The sequence below is a fragment of the Aulonocara stuartgranti genome, assembly GCF_965226115.1.
Source record: "Aulonocara stuartgranti genome assembly, chromosome: 6".
NCBI classification, from domain to species: Eukaryota; Metazoa; Chordata; class Actinopteri; order Cichliformes; family Cichlidae; genus Aulonocara; species Aulonocara stuartgranti.
Window position 1 is genome coordinate 3,607,022 of NC_138944.1, and position 20,299 is coordinate 3,627,320.

At 42.2% G+C, this 20,299-nt stretch overlaps 2 protein-coding genes across 21 annotated transcripts in view; both read right to left on the minus strand.

The window, feature by feature from the left end:
• Window positions 1–9,092, minus strand: part of rims1b (regulating synaptic membrane exocytosis 1b) — a 95,679-nt gene extending 86,587 nt beyond the window's left edge. For all 19 annotated transcript variants that reach the window (XM_082536711.1, XM_082536713.1, XM_082536719.1 and 16 more), the window contains exon 1: window positions 8,683–9,092. In XM_082536711.1, coding sequence (XP_082392837.1) covers window positions 8,683–8,849 — 167 coding nt within the window. In that variant the 5' untranslated portion in view covers window positions 8,850–9,092. The remainder of the gene's footprint in view (window positions 1–8,682) is intronic.
• A 4,841-nt stretch (window positions 9,093–13,933) lies between these two features.
• LOC309707910 (keratin, type I cytoskeletal 19-like) lies at window positions 13,934–18,861 on the minus strand (the record flags this gene model as incomplete). Of its 2 annotated transcripts, XM_082535502.1 has the most annotated exons (8): window positions 18,232–18,861; window positions 17,466–17,548; window positions 17,055–17,211; window positions 16,327–16,491; window positions 16,080–16,205; window positions 15,667–15,887; window positions 14,666–14,700; window positions 13,934–14,566 (listed from the first exon to the last, which is right to left on the minus strand). In XM_082535502.1, exons 1-8 carry the CDS (start codon window positions 18,844–18,846, stop codon window positions 14,460–14,462), a joined length of 1,509 nt encoding a protein of 502 aa, XP_082391628.1. In that variant the 5' UTR covers window positions 18,847–18,861. The 2 variants fall into 2 exon arrangements, with proteins under 2 accessions (XP_082391628.1, XP_082391629.1); XM_082535503.1 differs by lacking the exons at window positions 13,934–14,566; window positions 14,666–14,700 and having other exon boundaries at window positions 15,663–15,887.
• Between the last annotated feature and the right edge of the window lie 1,438 nt (window positions 18,862–20,299).

Below are 20,299 nucleotides of genomic sequence, written 5' to 3' on the forward strand. Positions count from 1 at the left end.
TGTCCATTCCGTTGCTAAAATTAGGGGGGCTTGGGAGCAGGAGTTAGGAATAATTTTTTCGGATCAGCAATGGGAGAAAGCAGTATCCAATGTCCGTTATAGTACGTCCTGTGCCAGGTTACAACTCATCCAGTTCAAGGTGTTGTACAGGGTTTACTATTCAAAGTCTCGTCTGTCTGAGATTTACCCACAAGTGATGGATCAGTGTGAGAGATGTCATGCCACCCCATGTGACCTAGGTCATATGTTCTTTCTGTGCCCAAGACTCCATGGCTTCTGGAGTCAGTATTCAGTTATTCTTTCCAAAGCTCTTGGGACCCAAATCTGCATGGACCCTTTTCTAGCTGTTTTTGGGCTTCCAGTCAACACTGGTCTAACCGACCCTACACACTTCAAAATATTAGCCTTTACATCACTTTTGGCTAGACGTTGCATCTTACTCCTTTGGAAATCTTCAAAGCCACCTTCAGTTTCTTTTTGGTTTAGAGATGTGATGTCATCTCTTAAATTGCAAAAGATAGGCCTTGTGGCGAAGGGCAAATACAGAGAATTTTATTCTATCTGGGGCCCCTTCGTGGACTATTGCAAGTCATTAAACGCTCTACCAGCTGATTAATATCATGTCTCTTCCCCCCCCCCCCTTTTTTTTTTTTTTTTTTTTCCCCCCTTTTGGGGTTTGTGTTTGTTTTGGGTTTCTTATTAGGTTTTGTTTTGTTTGTTTACTTAAGCGTGTGTGTAGATGTGCCTGTGTGTGTGTTATTGTGTCTGTTCATGTAAGAAAAACTAAAAAATATGTGAGGGGAACAGATTGTGTTGTCATTGTAAACTACTGTACACTTGTCTCTCAATAAAAATATTAAAAAAAAAAAAAAAAAGGTGGAAAAGAGGCTGTAACAAATCTGGCTGAAGTTCAGATTCCAATGTTTTTAACCCTTTTTACAACCAAACAACCTTCCCCAAACTTTAGTTGTTGTTGTTTTTAACCATAACCACATTATTTCTCCTGAAAGTAATAATCAGAGAATATCTGATAATGGCAAAAGAAAAAGAAAACAATGTGCACATGGCAGAAGTGAGCGTTAAACAAAAACTGTCACTGAATGTCATCGGGAGTTGTAAGAATCCGTCACTGTGTTTGGTGAGCATTGTTTCTGGTGACAGAAAGCTTTCAATTGAATGAATGCTGCAGAAAAGCCCGAGAAATAGTATGCAGAAAATGTGTGAACAGGCCCGTCCACATACATTCTCTGGCTTTCAAACCTAGATTCTGGCCCATATTTACTGCATTGGACACACACATGCATACACACAGGTGCACTACGCTCTTTTTTTTCCTCTTGCAAATTAAATGAAAATTAAGTAAAAAGATGACGGACGGAAGCTCAGAACCATGCACACAAACACACGCCGGGCTTCTATTCCCTCCAGGTGTTGCAGACACACCCGACTGCCTCGAAGTTCTTTTAATTAAGAGCAAAGTGTGACGATCCAATCCAGGAAACTCAAACACACACAGAAGCACATGGACTCACACTTGCTCCAGCTGTCTGGAAAGCGAGCGAACGCTCGCTGCAAAGCAACAGGACAAACTGTACAGTAACGCAGGCGTGCTGTCTTTGTTAGAGTGTCCTTTCCTTCTGCAAGCCATCTGGGTTTGTGGCTGTTTGTGTTTCGCTTCTCGTTATAAGGACAGCGGTACACATGCTGTCAGAACGTGTGCATCATGTGGAGGTGGGTGGGTGCCGATTTTGAGCGTACAATCTTGCATGAGTGCGAGTGTTTACCAGTGTAAAATAGGAAAAAATGGGCACACATGCTTCCCTGTGTGCATTCAAGTATCCGTGCTCACAGTTTGTCTGTGCGCCGGGACAAAGTGCAAACACTACACACTGTAATTAGTGCAATTTAACTTCAGGACAAAAATGAATCAGGTTAACAAGAAACAAAAAAGGTTCACAGCATCAACAGCAGCCAGTGAACTGAATACTTAAATATTTCAGGAACCACTTCCAAGTGTGTGCTATTTCCAGACCTGATCCATAATTCAGCATTAGCATTTTTCTCCCAGAAACCTTGAAACTCTTCAGTCTGATCTGAAAATGTTGCTTTTAATTTCAGCTGAAAGACAAGTTTTTTTCTTTACTCTGGAGACATTATTTGGTAAGGTGACATAATTGTAGCCGCTGCTGTCACGGCCCCGGGGTTTGTGTGGTTTTTGAGTTCTTAGTTAACATATATTTGAGTTTTAGTTTCTGTCTGGCTCATATCTGTTTGAAGATTCAATTTTCTGTTTGGTGAACTTTTAGTTTCTTCTGTTGATTTCTTTAATATTCTAGTAGACTGTTTTTTTTTATTTCTTGTTATATTTGTCAAGTTTTTGTTTGTTGTTATTACGTTAAGTGTTCTCTGAGGATGAAATTCACTTTTGTGATGTTGTGTTTGGTTCACATCGTGATCATTTTAGCAGTAGATGTAGTGGTACAGTCTCCCCAGTGATTCCCTCTTTCTGCCTCTGTCTCATCCATGCGCTTGTATTCATGGTTATCTAAGTGTGATTCTTGAATCTGTTGTTAGTTGTCTTTTGTTTATTTCCTATTTTACAATAAAAGCAGGGTTTCTTTCACAGGTTGAAACAGGGTTACTTCTTCCTTTTGTAATTGGCTCCCTTGCCCTGATTGCCTGTCTCATGTCCCTCGTGCTGGTCAGTCCCCATGCAAACTTCAGCGTAAACGCAGTTTCTTCTCTTCATTTTATTTTAATTGTCCTTTTCATTTTTTCAGCTTTTAAACACAGAAACAGCATCACATTGAGTTTCGCCAGTCTACCGGATAAGTGGGTGGACAGCTAAGTCACAGAAAGTAAACGGCATTGGATCATAATATTTACCAGGAGCTTGTTTTTTCATATTTTAAAAGTTCTATAGTTGTAGTAACTCTGTGAGGTTTTTACGTGTAAATACTGGTTACCTGTAACAGATTGTTTACATACAGGAACTTGCAGAAAGGGGAGTGGTCTATTTTGAAAGAACTACGACAGAGTCAGGCAGGACTTCTCTGGTCTCGACCTCTCACCCTGTAACATCACAATCTATCTCTCACTGTTTATGTAAATATTAAATAAGAGGAAAACAATCAGTTCAATAAAGTAGAAACCAGACTCCACACATTAGAACAGATGCTAGAACCAAAGACCCAGCCTGTTTTTGACCTTGTCTCCCAGCTGTAGCTGACCTCTTGGACAGCAGCAGCCACATCAGACGGCACACAGGGCGGAGGGCGCCGCTGCCCTCTCCATGCACCCTGCAGCCTTACAGCATTGGGGAGCTCTGGTAAAGGGAGATTAGCTGTGTGTGTGTGTGTGTGTGTGTGTGTGTGTGTGTGTGTGTGTGTGTGTGTGGGAAACTTCCCATTCTTTCAGTCTCGCCCTTTCCTTCTCTTCCACCACTCTAATCCTTAAAACCTCTAAATCCTCCCTCCTCTCCCTCCTTCTGTCCCCCAAGTCCTTATTTCTTCTGCTGCCCATCTGGTTTCAAGGAACAATCTGCACCTTGTACAGATCAGAAAAAAGTTTAAAGTCCTGAAAACAAAACCAACGCAGATGTGCATGCTCATTGATTCAATGGGTACGACTGCTGATGGTGCTTTTACTTCTTTCCCTTAAGATCAACATAAGCGGAGGCCTCCATTAACATCGCCTACCACCCCTGTGCTGTGCATCCACCCTGTCTACAAACTCTGCTCTGAGCACATCAATATTTTAAACATTATTTCTATATTTACGTTTTGGGAACCTCAAAGCTCCCAGGGGTGGATGGAACATTGAGCAGAAAAAAGATTTCCTGTTGTGCTTAGAATTATTTGTTCCTGAGATTATGGTCACTGCTGCATACTGCATTTTGATCCTTCCCCTTTTGCACGACGGCTCCCCTGTACCAACCTTGCTCTGGATTAGGAAGTCAATGGAGATTTAGCCAAGTCAATGGAGGGAGTTTCTGAAGTCTACAATGCATTAGAGGAGGACAAAGCGTTTGTTGTAGCTGTGAATTAGTGAAGGAAAACCCAGGTGCTGACTTCTCACCGCCTGTGAGCTCAGAAGCAGGTGATCTGGCTCTGCGATGTTTCTTTCATGCTGGAGGTTAAACTTGTGACAGATAAAGTCCCATATCAGTATAACCTTATCGCTGCCAGCTGCTTGACTCTCAGGCAGTGCTGGCCAGGTGGAATGGTCTTGATGTACTAAGGTACTGAATGTCCTTTTGGCTGTAGGCTCTCACTGGTGTTGGAAAACATCTCTGGACATGAATGCATGAGGAATAAATCCTACACGTTCAATAGACAGTGTAGAAGCACACAAATAAAAATTTATCAAGGTCTTAAATCCTTAAATTACAAAAAAGCAAAAAACTTTTCAATTTAGTGCCCTGTTGGGTAGCTACGTCTCCTTTATACTCACTGATTTCTGCTTCATTCACAGACAGCAACATGTTTTCATCCCCAGACATTACGTGCTGTCACTCTATCAGGTACTAGTCACATCCAAGTAGAAAAATGAAGCCAACACGGAAGTGCCAAAGCTGCACTTCCTCTCATGGCCACTTGAATCTGAGAGACAATTATTTTTTCAATAATTCATCTGTTTGGATACTGGAGTGTGAAGCTTTGCCACTTTCATTGGCAGGCGTCACCTCTGCTAACTAGAGTGAAATTGCAGTATTTTATTTCTCTGTTACTTTCTGTGCAATAGCACCTGTGCAGCTTGCTACGTTTGCTACCAAGTTACCAAGTTTGCTAGTGTTAGCTGAAAACTTGAAACTCCACCCTCTAATCCAAATATGGTCACTTCTAGCAACATTAGCATTTTCTGTAGCCAAAACACTAATATTGAAGCTGCAAAATATCCTGAAACCAATGGGTGATGTCGCTACACCGTTCCTCACCATTACACACAAAACCTCCTTGGACGGCAGTCTTGACACACTGGCTATAACTGCGGTGAACACTGAGAGACAACAGTCACATTATATAGAGCGACAGTGGCTGCATGAGGAGGCTGGAGTCAGAAGGCTGCAGTTTGCCTCCTGCTGGGAGCGTTTTACTTTCATTTTCATTCTGATTAGTTTGCAGCTATGAGCGTAGAACTAAAGGCTCTTGGTTAGATGTAGAAACAGATGCATTACTTCATTACTAAAACCATGATTTTTTTGCCAGTGTCTCATGACAGTGACGTAAGCAAGTGCGACGTTCGTGACAACAGCTGTGTGCAGATCAACAATGGATCATATATCGAGTGCGGGAGAGAGTATGAGGGTGCAGCGTTTAAAGCGTGGAAGTACTGACCTTACTTTGAGTTTGATTCCATAAAAAGTGACAAAAACATTAGTGTCCGCTGTGCGTGGGAAGAAAACTTCTTTTTACAGTGAAAAAAAACCCCTAAACCTCCGAACAAGCACTGAGTAGCTACGACGTAATGGGAAACTCACAGAGAAACTCGCGGATTCTTCCACTGACCGCGGCACACCTGCACCAGGGTAACCCTCCGCCTACCCCACTCCTGCTTTACAGGTGAAAATAGAGCAACAGCACCACTGAGTCTTTGACTTTATTTATTTTCTGCTGTGTTTTACTTGCATCTATTTGAAAGACTGAGTGTAAACACAAAAAATATTTTATTTTATGTGCTGGAATGTGCAGAAAATAGGTTTAAATGTTAAACTAATTTCTTCCAGTCAGAGAATGTTGCATATAATTAAATTTTTGCTTGATGCATAAAGTTAAAAGGTTAAAACTAATAAAACAAGTTTTAAAAAGAGACTTTTCCATCTGATTACATTTTGTATGATGGATTATGTAGAAAAAGTAGAATTGGGCTGAAAGATCTATCGCTTTATCACCTCTTCAGGTTGTAAATCGTGTTTTTAAAAAGTAACTACGTAACTAAGTAACTAAGTAATTAATTACTTTTGAAAATAAGTAATCAGTAAAGTAACAGGATTACTTTTTTGGGAAGTAATCAGTAATTAGTTACTGATTACTTTTTTCAAGTAACTTGACCAACACTGCCTATAATGAACTTTACCTTCCAGTAGCGCCATTATACGTTCAAAATGAGAAGATTCAAGTTGCCCAGTAATCCAGATGATAATTTTTAACCTTAGATTTCCGTCCTAACGCACTGACTGCTATTGAATTGGTTGCTTCAGATTGCAGATGAGCACAGTTGGGGAACATTTGCTGCATGCACATCTTGCTTGTTAACTCCATCCATCCATTCGCTTCTGCTTATCCTTTTCAGGGTCGCTGGAGCCTATCCCAGCTGTCATAGGGCAAAAGGCGGGGTACACCCTGGACAGGTCACCAGTCTGTCACAGAGCTAACACATAGGGACAGACAACCATTCACACTCACATTCACTCGCACATTCACACCTAGTGGCAATTTGGATTATCCAATTAACCTATCCCCACAAGTTGCATGTCTTTGGACGGTGGGAGGAAGCCGGAGTACCCGGAGAGAACCCACGCAAACACGGGGAGAACATGCAAACTCCACACAGAAAGACCCCGGCCTGATGGTGGAATTGAACTCAGGACCTTCTTGCTGTGAGGCAACAGTGCTAACCACCGTGCCACCGTGCTGCTTGTTAACTCATAATTCAAAACATATTGTGACAAGAAAACTTTTTTTTCCTCTAAAACAAAAGTCCAATTCCAGTAACTCTCTGCACTGAAGTATGGACTTAATCCTGGATTCTCATTCAGCTGTGACTATCCTAAATCTCTTGACCCCATTTGTGTGAGCGTGCATGAAGATGGTCATCGCCTACTGTTCAGCTGGAAAGCTCAAACTTACATACTTGTGTGTCCCTTGTTTTTATTGTTGTCCTGCTTGTAAAACATATGCTTGTCTCTTCATTTTTCCTGATTTCTTCTGTTCTATATAATTCAGCTTCTGTTTCTATGTGTACAGCTCTTCCATTCAAGCATGATCAAACTACACTGCCATCAATTTGCGTACCCCAGCAGGTATGCAAAAGATTGATTTACAGTTTAATTAAAGAGCTGAACAATTAAAGTTTATTTAAACAGGGACTTCAAAATACCTGGCCAAAGATCCCCAAGTGGCGAAACGTGCTTCTAGAAGGACTTTGACAACGAACCGCTGGGTTTAATGATGAAATGAAACCCGGTTTGAGTACGTTTCTGCTCAATAAAATATTAGTTCAGTCCTGTGTCTGGCTTCTATACTGTGCATAATAATCTTACACCATATAGTGGTAAATATCAAAGAGTGCCTCAGTAGCTAATGCCTGCACATTTCTCTAAAATCACATTACTCCTTTGGCCATGGTGTTCTGGTCCGGTTAATGATTAGCCAGATGATGAAGCCATTATTGACTGAACCTGCTGCCTGTGCCTCATGGAACATTAAATACATCACTTCCTCTCAAGGGGCCCAACGCTGGCCCTCACTCTGTTTCCCTTCAGTGAGGAAATGAAAACAGTCATTAGAATCAGAGAAGGACAGAGAAGCTAAAAGACAGCAGAATAAGGGTCCTCGCATGTTTCAGGAGCAAGTTATCACATACAGCCCTGACTCACAGTGTCTTAAAGATTGCTTGTGTTCAACCCCCGCCCCCCGATGCATCAAACTGCAATGCAACCCAGCTTTTGTAAAAGGCAGCTGGAGTACACCCAACCCTCTATAACGTCTCCCTATCATCTCATAGTGGGTTTGTTCAGTTTGAAGTGGTCCCCTTCTGTCATTTTCCCATAAAGCTTCTGTACAGCCAAGCATCCCCCAGACCAGCACTCTCTGTTCTTATTCTTCTCTCAGTTTTCTCTGACAGCCTGCTTGATCGACAAGCAGAGGGTTTACAAACGTCCAATATCATTATTATGTTGTTACAATTCTGTCTTTCCTAATCTGTATGTTATCTGGTTGTGGCCTGCTAAGAATGCCAACCACACCCCATCTTCTCCTCTCCGCCGAGGGGAGCACAGTCTTACACGCCGCCTCACCACCGGCCCTCTGCTGGGCTTATGAAAGCGGCTTGGTTCGCTCCAGGCCTGTGAGCTAGTGAGCTATAATGTCATTGTTTCTGCTGTTATTGTAAAGGATATCACACACACACACACACACACACACACTGTCCGCAGAAACCTACAGCGATAAAGCTCACACTCCAGCCTGCACGCGTGCGTAAAAAGGGAAATCTGAGCGGCGCTGGATGTGTAAACCGAAGGATGGGGTGCAGTCCCCATTGATGAAAACGAGTGGGTGAGGGCTGGATAATGCTATGATTCATCCCCTCCTCCCCTACCTCTCTCCCCATCAGCACTGTCACACCCCACCCTCACCACAGCCCCTTTCTACACCTGTTTGACCCGGGCCGTCTCCACTCACTGTGGCCGTAAATTGTTTTAAATGTATCGATTGTTTTCAGCAGCATCCGGTCTTCTAATGCAACCACGATTCTTTTCGGAAACACCTCCCGAGCCCTGGGTGCTGTTATATCGGTGGCTGCATGTTTGGGAACACATCAACACCTCCACAAGTGCAAAATGACGGAATCGCAGAGGCTGGTGGTTACTGGATGTGATGGTTATAATGGAGAGCTCGGCTACAAGAGCAGCTTTCTGTGCCTTAGAACTTCCACAGAGGAGGAAGAAAATGTTGCCCTTACTTTAGCATGGCTTGTTCTTTCTCCTCTTCCTCCTTTTGCCGAGCCATCACTGCCATGATTATCTTCCTTTCCTCCTCGGTGAGGTGGCTAAGGTCCGGCAGATCTGGCATGGACGGCGGCACGGTGGGTGGGCGAGGGCCGCCCTGGGGCCCCACCGAGGCGGACATCTTTTCGACCAGCACCACCCCACCACCACCTCCTCCTCCTTCTCCTCGGCGTGTCGTTTCGGCTGACAGGTTCCCCGGAGTGTTCCCGAGCCACACCTCACGACATGGTCGGCGGGCGTAGTGAACGCGGTAGCGGCAGCCGCAGCTCCGGCGAGTAGTGCGCGCCGCTCATGGTTGGAGGCACCCTCGGCTGTGCTTTTGTTTGTCCTCTTTATGGGTGTTTCTGCCCCCACCACGCTCTCGTCGTCGTTCCCCCCCACCCCCCGCCTGCCCTCCTCTCCCCTCCACCGCCCGGATTCACACGGAGCCCATCTCCGTTTTTTCACGCCGGGAATTGAGTCGAGCTGAGGAGGGGGCCGTGGTTCTTCTTCGCTCGGCTGATCTGTGGAGCCTCCGCCGTCGTCGGACTGGAGCTGGATGTGGGGTTGGTATAGGCGGAGTCCGTGCTCTCTCTCTCTCTCTCTCTCTCTCTCTCTCTCTCTCTCTCTCTCTCTCTCTCAGTCAATGGGAATGCAGCCCACCGTCATCTCCCGTTTTTGCAGAGGCGCGCTTACTCATGTGAGAATGGGGTCCTTAACCATCCCAGGCGTCGCTCGGGCACGCGCATCTCAAACCCACACAAAGTTCAGGGAGCACAAAGCGTGTCGGTGTCTGACACTACCGGCTGCTTCCGGTCCCCTTTCAATGCTTTTGTATTTCGTCAGCTCGAATAAATCACCGCCGGTTTAATGCACGATCACTTTCAGCACCACGGACAGCTGCTCAGTTCTCTGTGAGCAGTTTCCACACCTGAGCGATTCCACGTCGTGTTTATGCTGTATTTTTGAAACGCTCCAAACCACGAGAGCAGGTAACGAGCTTATTCTCCCGTATTCGGACCTGAGATTGCACCAAGCACAAGCGAGCACAAGCAGCTGCTGCACAAAACCTGATCTAACCATTCTTTGACGTCATTTGAATCGTGTGTCCTGATACAGACTTTAGACTGACCTCCGTACTTCACGCGCTTTACTTTAGGGCAATGGAAGCTGGGCAGGGGTCTCTGACATTTCCATTTAACCCACCTTTCCTCTAACATTATGTAGCTCATGGTTTTGTGTTATTCTTGAAAGAAAAGTGGTTTCTCTGGGTCATTTTAGCCTTAGACGCATCCATTTATTTCCCTTTTGTTTATTTCCCCCATCTTTGTTCGTTATATATAAGTAAATGTTGACTAACTGCCAGGCTGATTGGTGTTCAGTCGGTTTTAATATTGTAGTTTCTTTCGTTGCATCCTTCCTTGTTAAAGGTGTGTGCTTAAAATAATTTTTAAAAAAATTAAACTCATCTAGTTATTTACTGAATGTACAGAAAAACAAAAACATTTTGGACAACTTCATGTTCAAAATATCTGAGTGTTGTGTTAAAGAGATAATAACCAAAGTCAAACTAGGGTCAGATGAGGAATCAAACAAGAACCACATGTTTGTTTGTTTGTTTGTTTGTTTGTTTGTTTGTTTGTTTGTTTGTTTTGGTGCAGATGCCATACCAGCACAACCCCAAAGTCAGCTGCGTTATCTCCCAGAACTAAAAAAGAGATCTTCTGCTTGTTATGCAAATGTGTTAACCACCACACTACGGCTAGATTATACCTTCATATAACACCGCTTCATACCACAAGATGGTGCAGTGAGTCAGAATAACCTTTATTTAACCAGCCAAATCAATAAAATCAATAAAATCAATAAAAGCAATTAATATACAGCAGGACATATCCAAAAACAATTCAATAATCCCACTGTCAAAACACTGCCCCCTAGTGGGGAAAATTGTAGTTAAATTCTGCGAATTACAAATTAGGGGCTTGTCTGGGATTTGCTGTCTCACATCCACAAGGGTGAATTGCATCAGGCTACACAGAGCATGTTGGAAGTCACACACAGGAACAGCACAGAGGACGTGGCCAGTTTCCAAAATAAAACACTCTGTCCAGACCAAAAGATTAATTTTCATTTAGTTTTTAAATATTTTTTCATATTTTTTTGCTTTTCAGGATAGAAATTCTAATTGAATTCATTTCAGTTTTATATTAGTATTATAGTATCGGTTTTTATTAGTTATTTTGTTTTTATTATGATTACATGTGGAGTCTTTGACAAAAATGTGTATTTGATGTTATGGAACAAATACAGGACAGGTAATACAAGTTTATTATATTTAATATTTTGACCAAACAACTAAAGATTAAAACAGAACATGTTTTCCATGTTTTCCTTAAACGTTTTGTTTAATTTGACTTAGATTCATGTTTAGAAATATTATTTACAATAAATAAAACTTTTGCATTTTAATTTTCATAGTTGGACTAGTTTTAAATAACTTTTAAAAAGTGAAAAAAGGAATTAAAAATGTGATATGTGTTTTACCAGATTTAACTAATAATTAATAAATACAAGATTATCAGAGTTTTGTGCCTCATTAAAAACTCTAACTTTACTATTTCCATAAAGTATGCTCATCATACTTCATTTATGTATCAGCCACTTCTGTGTTTAATTAGCCAGCTTGGTTTGCTCTGAGAATAATATTATTTTAAACGGTTCTTTACAGAGAGCGAAACACGACTGGACACCACATGACATTTATTGTAGTCTGGAGGGAAGTTTGGTCCAAAATAAGGCAGAAAATAATGAATATTTGGGTTTCTCAGTAATCTGTACAATATTTTTTGAATGAATACACAGATTTTTAGAAAGTCTTTCAGAAACATTTTTAGGTTTCGTGTCTTTTTGTGTTTTTCACAATAAGAAAAACCTGTGGATTCCAGGTATTAAGTGTAAACTTCAGAGATCTGTTTGTATGATATCAGAGAGTGAGATGCTGGCAGCTTCTGTCCATTATTAATCTCACTGTCTGTCCTGCTCTTTCGCTTCCTGGCTCATTTTGCATTCAGGTCCGGGCTCCCAGGTTACTTCGATCCGCAGCTGGTACCGGTTTCTCCCGGATGACGTAATGATGCTGGGTGACAGGCTGTGTCCGTCCAGCAGATGGCATTAAACTCTCGGCTTTTGTTTATGCTGCCGCCCGGCCTCCGTCACGTGACGTCACCGGAGCGGTGACTGTACCGCGGTGACGTCAGCTTTCCGTGGTGCAAGATTTTGTCATCATTTAGGTCGTGACTAGGGACCCCAGCCCTGAGTGGCACAGTCGTGCTACAGTCTGCTGCAGAGTGTGAAAGTCTGCAGGAGGAAGCAGAGCTTTAAGCGACCTTTACTGTTTTTATTTAACGAACTCTGACAATCACACAGGAGTAAATATAACATCATGCACACATAATCCGGAGTTTGTTTTTATCATATTGCAGCCTCATGTTACAGGAGATGAAACTACACCTCAAACTTTTCACTCAGGAAGCTTCTACCAGGAAGTGGAAAAACCGGGTCCTCTGGGCGCCGAGTAGTGATGCCCTCTCGCCAAAAACATGCGCTAGATTAACCACACTGGATGAGAACATGTAGCACTTAGTACTAGTATTTTCATCTGACACGAAAATACTAGTACTAGTGCTATCCTTTGTACTCTGTAATATATGTTACTGTGCTAATGCAGATAAAGCTACTCAACAGAATATAAGTAGTTAACACCATCTCAAAGTGATCTACATTTAATACATATATCTTCCTATAGTACATATTCATAATTTAAAAATACAAAAAAGGAATTAATGATAAAAGTAAGGTGCTTTAACTATATTTTGATGCTAAAACTTTTGCTTAAATGGAATTAGCCCACCCCCCTCTTCATAACAGTCTCACATGACACATATAAGAGATGTACTGGTCTGTTCCCACTGAAAACTGTGTCATTCTACTTCTGTGTGTCTTCAAATATATCTTTGTGTCAGCCAATATTAATTTTAAATTGTTTTTTTTGTTTTTTTTTTGTTTTTATTGAATCTAAAAATAGACATGACCCGAGTATGAAGCCTGTCCCAGCTGTCACATGGTGAGGGCACAAACAAGCATCACCTCCACTTGTCAAAGACTTTGCAGAAACAGGAACAGACGATCTTTGTGAGCATACTGATATCTAGTGGACACTGACATACACTGCATGAGCAGAGAGGAGTGAATCACTTCGTAAGTCACTACATGATGTTTATGTCTGTGCAGGTTTTCATCAGTCGTGGTAACTGTAAGAGCTTGAAAATAAAAGGCAACTGGACTTTTTGTTTTAAGTCTGTGAAGCCGTTTCACCTCTCACACAAGTGGTTTCTCAAACTAACAGGTGAAGACCACAAAAAGACTTGCAGCAGTCAATCTTCAGACTGTCACCATGTTTCTGGTCACTTAAAGTGAGAGTAAGGAACTCTTCCTCAGCTCAGCGCTGATTTCAGGTTTATGGACAACAAAGCAAAGAAAAACATTAGAATTTAAAATATGTTTGTGTGTAATTACACATAGTCTGTATTAAGTGATTATTAATAATCGTATGATAAATATGATAAAGCTAAAGTAACATCAATCTCGTACGAATGTTAAATGTTAAGAGCTGATCCTGAATACTCACCATGTTTGCAGCACAGTGTAGCTCATTCGATGTATGCCATGGATAAGGGTAGGAGTGATTAGCGGCGTTAGTTATTAATTTATTGTAAATCTGTAGACATATGTTTATATTTAATACTTACAGACAGGAATTGCCCACAAAACATAATTTTCATTTTAATTATGGTCTATAATTAAGAATACGTTGATGCATTTGCCTCCAAACAATCAAAGTGTGTGTGTGTGTGTGTGTGATAATTAATAACTACATCGCTTAGCCTGGCGTTGGTTACATGAAAGATATACCTGCTCTAAGAATACTATGTAAGCAAAGAAAATATTGTCACCTGCTAGTTGTTTTTGTACAGTCCCTAAAAGTAGCACCAAAACTGCAGTGTGTCACATTAAGTTTAATTATGAGGCATGTGCATGTTCTTTTTGCACAAAGGAAGAGCTGAAAGCTTTGTGCGCGTTTCTTGTGTTTAGGTTAGAAAATGACACGAAAAGGAAGGCAGATGTTTGTTCATTTGAGGAAATGAAAACAAGGACACAAAGAGCTCAGAGACACAAATGTTTATGGGAAGCGAGGTCTGCTCTCCTTCTGTGGAATAGCACAGCACAGTGGTCTAAGCATTTCAAGGATATTGGCTCCCTTATTAAAAGCATCATGTAACACCTTCAGCACTGTTTATGTAAGATTTGCTACATAAAATGCCATTTCTATTCATACAACATTGAAAATGTACCTTAATATTCAAATTGACTTTGCACAAACGCTTTTTCACTAATCTGCTTGACAGTGCCACCTAATGTATGAGTGAGGCACTGCAGGAGTAGACTCCGTGTCGCTGGTTTTTAGAAACTTTTTATTCCAATTTTAATAGCTTTGTTATTTTCTGAAACATTAAATCAGAATAAATATTTTCTGAGAAAAATAAAACCCAAATAGCAATCCCAAAAAAAAAAAAAAGATTTAGGAGAGAAATATTTACAAATTCTCTTCCTGAATAGCTTTAGTAGACATCTGAGGACAGGAAGGGCACCTATTGGTTGTTTTTTTGGTACAGATCTGCTGAGAGTCTGTCTACTTGCTGATGACCTCTGTGTCTACATCTTCTGAGCGGGACACCACTTTCCCATCAACGATCTCCTCAATCACCACCTTTTTCCTCTGGGTTCTGACTGGTTTACCTGCGGAGCGAACAGGAACATAATTTAAACCTGTAGTATGTGTCATTTTACCAGGCAACAACACTGAGATAAATAAAAGCAGCAGTGACGTAAACTTACGTTCTTCTTTGACCTCGACGACCTTAACGGTTTTCCTGCATGAAAGCAAAAAAGTTAATTTTGGATTGCTACAAGTTTAAGGAAAAAAGTACTAAATGATGAACTTTTGGGTGCAGGAACTTTTAAAACTTTCCAAATGCGAGTCAGTGTCCACAAACTCCCACGTTAAAGTTTCCAGCTTTACAGCACAAATGAACATGTTTACAGCCTGGTATATAATAAAATAAGATAAAAAATAAAAGTCTTTACAGTCAATTTCCTCTTTTATGACATCTATATGGAGAGGGAATTTGTATAGCTCAGCTGGTTTGATGTTATTAAGGGTTAAAGTTTGCTTTATTTGGCCACAGAGTGCTGTATCCTCTTGCTTTCTGAGGATACTCGGGATACTGAAGTGAACCTGCCTTTCCTGTTTGTGCTTTTGAAACATTTTAATGTTTTAAGGATGCTTGGCATTCCCAAAACTTTGGTTTGCTTTAATAAAACAAACTATAACACAAAATTATGTTGTTGGGTCTTTTTTTTTAATGCCCACAGCTTTAAGATTATGACACATTAGTTTTACTCATGTTTCCTTCTTCTGGCAGGAAGCGTTTTTACCACCATTTCTTTATCCAACCCTTTAACCTTTGAAAGCTGACAAGGAGTAACTCTTGAACTGTGCGGTTCGTATTATATTTCAGGCCTGCTTACAGAACAAAATGAATGGGAGTGCATCAGAAGTTAGTGAGGGTGGTCTTCGCCTATGCAGCTAACATTGGAAAAACCCAGGAACTATTCTACTGGTCGCCAAACCACGTCTTTACTGATTACAAAATTTTTATTCAATTTTTTTTGGATTAGCTGCAACTCCTGCTCCTCTCGTCAGCTTTGGCTGACTTTAAATGCATTGATGCCAGAGCACTAGCACATTAATACAGCCACTGGCACCAGTTTAAACCTCTGCTTTACTGCAAAAGTAGTTATTTACAGTGATAGATGTTTATTTATAAGTAACTTACTGTATATCCTCTCCATCCAGCAACCTTCTGTACTCTGCAATCTCCATCTCCAGCCTGGTCTTGATGTCGAGCAGCAGCTGGTACTCCATGGACTGCCTCTCGATGTCCACCCTCACCTCACTGAGCTCCTTCTCCAAGCCGTCCACCATAGCCTGGAGCCGGGTAAGCTGCAGGCTGTAGCGGGACTCTGTCTCTGACAGTTGACCCTCCAAGGCAGATTTCTTCATGGGAGAGTAAACACACGAGGATAAATGAGTGTGTGCCGAGTGCTAATTGCTTGTTTTGAAACTCGTATTTCCACTTGAGTCGCATAAGGCATAAAAAATGGTGACTGGCAGGTTGACTAACTGCGGTTTGTGGTGTGTTCAGGAAAATGCTGCAAATGTGTTGCTGGTATGTAGAGCCTTCCTTACCAGGCTGATCTGGGACTGTAGCTCGATCTGCAGGGCCTGCAGGGTCCTCTTGAGATCGTTGATCTCAGTCTTTGAGGACTGGAGGGTCTCTGTGCTGGAAGCCACCTGCTTGTTCAGCTCATCAAACTAAAAGGTATCAAAATGGACACAATAATGGTCACAAAGATATTCAAGCCATCGGGTGATCACATTTATTTTAGTGCAGTCATGAGATGATTCAGTTCAAAGTGCAGCCTCTTCTCCTCACCTTGACCTTATACCAGGCCTCCATCTCACGGCGGTTCTTTTCATTGATGCCCTCATACTGAGCTCTGATCTCATCCAAGACCTTGTTCAGGTCTTCCTGAGGCTTGGCGTCCACCTCCACATTCACAGAGCTGCCAGAAACCTGTCCACGCAGGGCTGCGAGCTCCTGAAACCATGACAACAGTAACAGGTAAGAGCATGAAATGCTAAGAGAGGAAAAAAACAGTTTGGGTCCTAAGGTGAAGAGCCAGTTAAAACCAGACTGCTACAGAAAGTACCAAAATTTATAAACACTGCATTCATGTAGCCTCACACTGATTCAGTTCATGACTCTGTGTGCTGCTGACTCGCTGTGTTTTCACTGTATCCCACTGTTGTTCTGTGTGGCCAAAGCATTTTTCTTTGAATGTGTTTTTTTATGCAGGTGGACATTTATGAGACTTTTGTCATCTAAGCAGACCTGGACTGTCATGTGAAAAGTCTTATCTTTTTTTTTATCAGCCTGAGGCTCTGAAGTCACATTAAAATGATCTAAACAAATTCGGGATTAACGGCTGTTTGAGTAGGCAAATGATGCCAAATTGCTGGTGAACTGACTCATCAAAAACTACTTTCATGCTTTTGTTCTGCACTCTGTTTTCTGGATGTGCAGCCCTGAGACTTTCAAAGTGCATCACATGTCTGTTTTTTGTTCTGCCACTCTGATGTCAGTGACAGCAGGCCGCTCACCTCCTCGTGGTTCTTCTTCAGGTAGACCAGCTCCTCCTTCAAACCCTCCACCTGCATCTCCAGATCAGACCTGCTCATGGTGAGGTCATCCAGAACCCTTCGCAGCCCGGCGATGTCCGACTCCACCGACATGCGCACCGCCAGCTCATTCTCAAACCTGTTGGGGATAAAATATTGCTTATATTGCTGTAGCTGCTCGATTGATGTTAAAACAAAAACAAATACAGACGATGTAGCGTTAGCTCAAAAACCAGCTGGGCCAGTTAAACCACTTTTTCCTTTTGTTGTTGAAGGTTACGGGTCAGTGATAATATCAAGAGAGAGCAAGAACGGGTGAAGTCACGTCTGAATAAATAGCAGTCAGCTAATTATTTTTCCACCACACAGACATCGGCAAATGTTCCCACTCACTTGATTCTGAAGTCCTCTGCAGCCAGCCTGGCGTTATCAATCTGCAGCATCAGCCTGGCGTTGTCCTGTGTGGCCAAGCCGATCTAGGAAAAGTAAACAAAGCAGAAATAGCGTGAGTGGTTTCTAATCCGAATATAATACTACCACAAAGGCGTGTTAGTGACTCATTGTCCAGAATGTAGGCTGGCAAGGTTGGGTTATTACACAGAATAACTTTATTTATTCATTCCAGAGTAAATGCTTTAACAGGATCAAAGAACTATTTTGTTCATCAAGTGCGTCTGAGCATCACTCTTGGCAGGGTTTCTACATCCTGTTGAGTAACAAAGTCCAGTTTGTCATTTTGTGTAGTTTTTTTTTTTTTAGATCTGATCCACATTCCACGGACAGACAACTGAATGATGCTGCTGGTGTGTCAGCATGCCATATGTTATTGATAATGTTGCAGAGTAGCCTTATTGTGTTTAAAAGAAGCAGGTGACTTCCTTTGAAAAACAGGCGACATATGTTGAAACGATAATTTGTGTTTGATTTTTATGTTTTTCTTCAAACAAATAACGGCATTTCCATCATCACCTAATGCAGAAAGGGTTAAAAAATACTAAGAAACGAAGGGAACTTAGTTCGGCAACATTCAGAGCTTATCAACAACAGATGTGGGAGATAAAAAAAAAGTTTAAGGGTTGGAAAGAAGAGTTCAGCTTCATTTTTTGAAGTTTTGAAATTGTTTTCTTTACTTAAACATTTACTGAAGGGGAGAGCTCACCTTTTTGCGCAGGTCTTCGATGATTTTCTCATACTTGCTGTAGTCCCTGACAGTGGGGGTCTGCTTCTCGTACCACTCGCGGATTTGACGCTCCAGCTGCGCGTTGGAAGTCTCCAGAGAGCGCACCTTTTCCAGGTAGGAAGCCAGCCGGTCGTTGAGGTTCTGCATAGTCACCTTCTCGTTGCCTGATACGGAGAAGCTGCCGCTGTCACCTGAGAGCGTCTGTGACAAGTCAAAGCCGGAGCCGAGGCCGTTGGAGGCGTAAGACACCCGGACGTTTTTACCACCTGCCCCGCCATAGACGCTCATTGTACCCCGAGAGCTTCGCAGGCTGGGCGCGGAGTAGAGGGAAAGAGCGGATAATCCGTGGCGGATGGAGGTCATGATGAGTCGGTCTCTGTTCTCAGGTGCGGCGATCGCTAAGTCTCCACGAGTGGTACGCAAGAGGTGGTGCTGACGGAGCCCGGAGGAAGGTTTTATAGGGCAATGAGAGGAGGGAGCTGCCAAACAGGTATACTGCTCGTCACTGCAGGTGTGACCAGGCGTGGTGGGTCTTTTTGGTATTCGCTGTAACGGCCGCCACTGAATATTTTGTTCAAGAGGCGTGTTGGCCATTGTTCGTGCCGTTCGTCATTTTCAATTAAGCCTCTTAATTTGAGGAGGAAATGAAAGATGAATTTCTCTTTTGGTAGAAGTATGTGGGAATGATCTTTATAGAATAATTCGCTCATAACAAAGACCAAAAATAATATCCTTACAGAGATGAACGTGTCACCCTAATGTGTCTCACAGTTGGCATTTTGACCTGTTGACACAGGCTGTAGACAGGATGCCCAAAGTCAGGCGCAGGTCCACCTTCTATGGGTCGGGTGAAATGCAGACTCTTTCCCTTTAAAGGTGGTCTGTGGCTAACAGAGACCAGACGTTAGCGTCTGCTCACATCTGTCTATGCCACATCTGCGGTTTTTTCTATGGGCCGCATTCTGAATTTACTCAGGGTGACTCATGGTGATTCTGCTCGGACACATCTGAAACATTTGCCAGTACTGTATGGTAGTTAAGCCATAAATGCAAATGCAGCTAAGATTAGGCTCGAATGTATCGCCTGTACGGCTGTTAGTTAGTAACTGCTTCTTACAGTAGGTGTTACAGAGTGACAGACCTACAAACTTACCACAAGAATAAAAGGAGTCTCTCAAAATGATATATTTTATATATATTAATCTAAAAAGTAACTTCCATATGAGGCAAAAGAAGTGGTAAAACCCAGGGATAAGAGGTTTCATTCTCTGAACAGAGGCGGAGCCAAGGGGTGGCCATAGACTCGCAACCAGGGTGAAACCAGAAAACTTCTGATACAGTTCTCTTGGGAATGCATATGAATGGGGGCCTGTGGTAGGAGTGGGCGGACTGATCCAAACATAGATAGTATTAATGCAATGTTGCTACTGGCATCATATAGATGTGGATGGCATACTTCAGTTTCAGTTTTTCACTCCTTAGGTTCAGTATGTTGCTCCCCTTTCATCACAAAGTAGACGTGTCTGTGCAAACACAGCTCCTCTCATGCACATACGATTCTCCCCCTCGTTCTGTCATGTGACACCTTGTGCAAAGACACATGCGGGCTGCAGAGAGGAGCATCCTGCAGGAACATTTTACAGCTGTCAGTGAACACACAGCAAACTGCAATATGTGTGTAAGAAGGGAATTCTCTGCTGTTGCAAAACAGTTTGTACAAATGGATCAAAAACTGAAAAAGGCAACAACAAGCTGCAAAATAAAAAAAATAAAAAAAACGCTCAAAGAGACCCAGATCCCCGGCACAGACACCGAGGCTCCTGGTAGAGAAAACCCAGGTAGTTTATGGTGGTGAAAGTCATGTTTCAGTTATGACTCATGTGGGCTCAACAGCATTAGTAATTTTCAAAGTGTTTTTGGTCACGATAGCTGTTACTTCAGCTGACTGGTTACCAATAGAGTACATTCAAAGATTGAAATAATGTAATCATCCTTTTGAAACATGTTAAATTATTTTATTGGAAGTGAAAAAATGTAAATGCCTGGA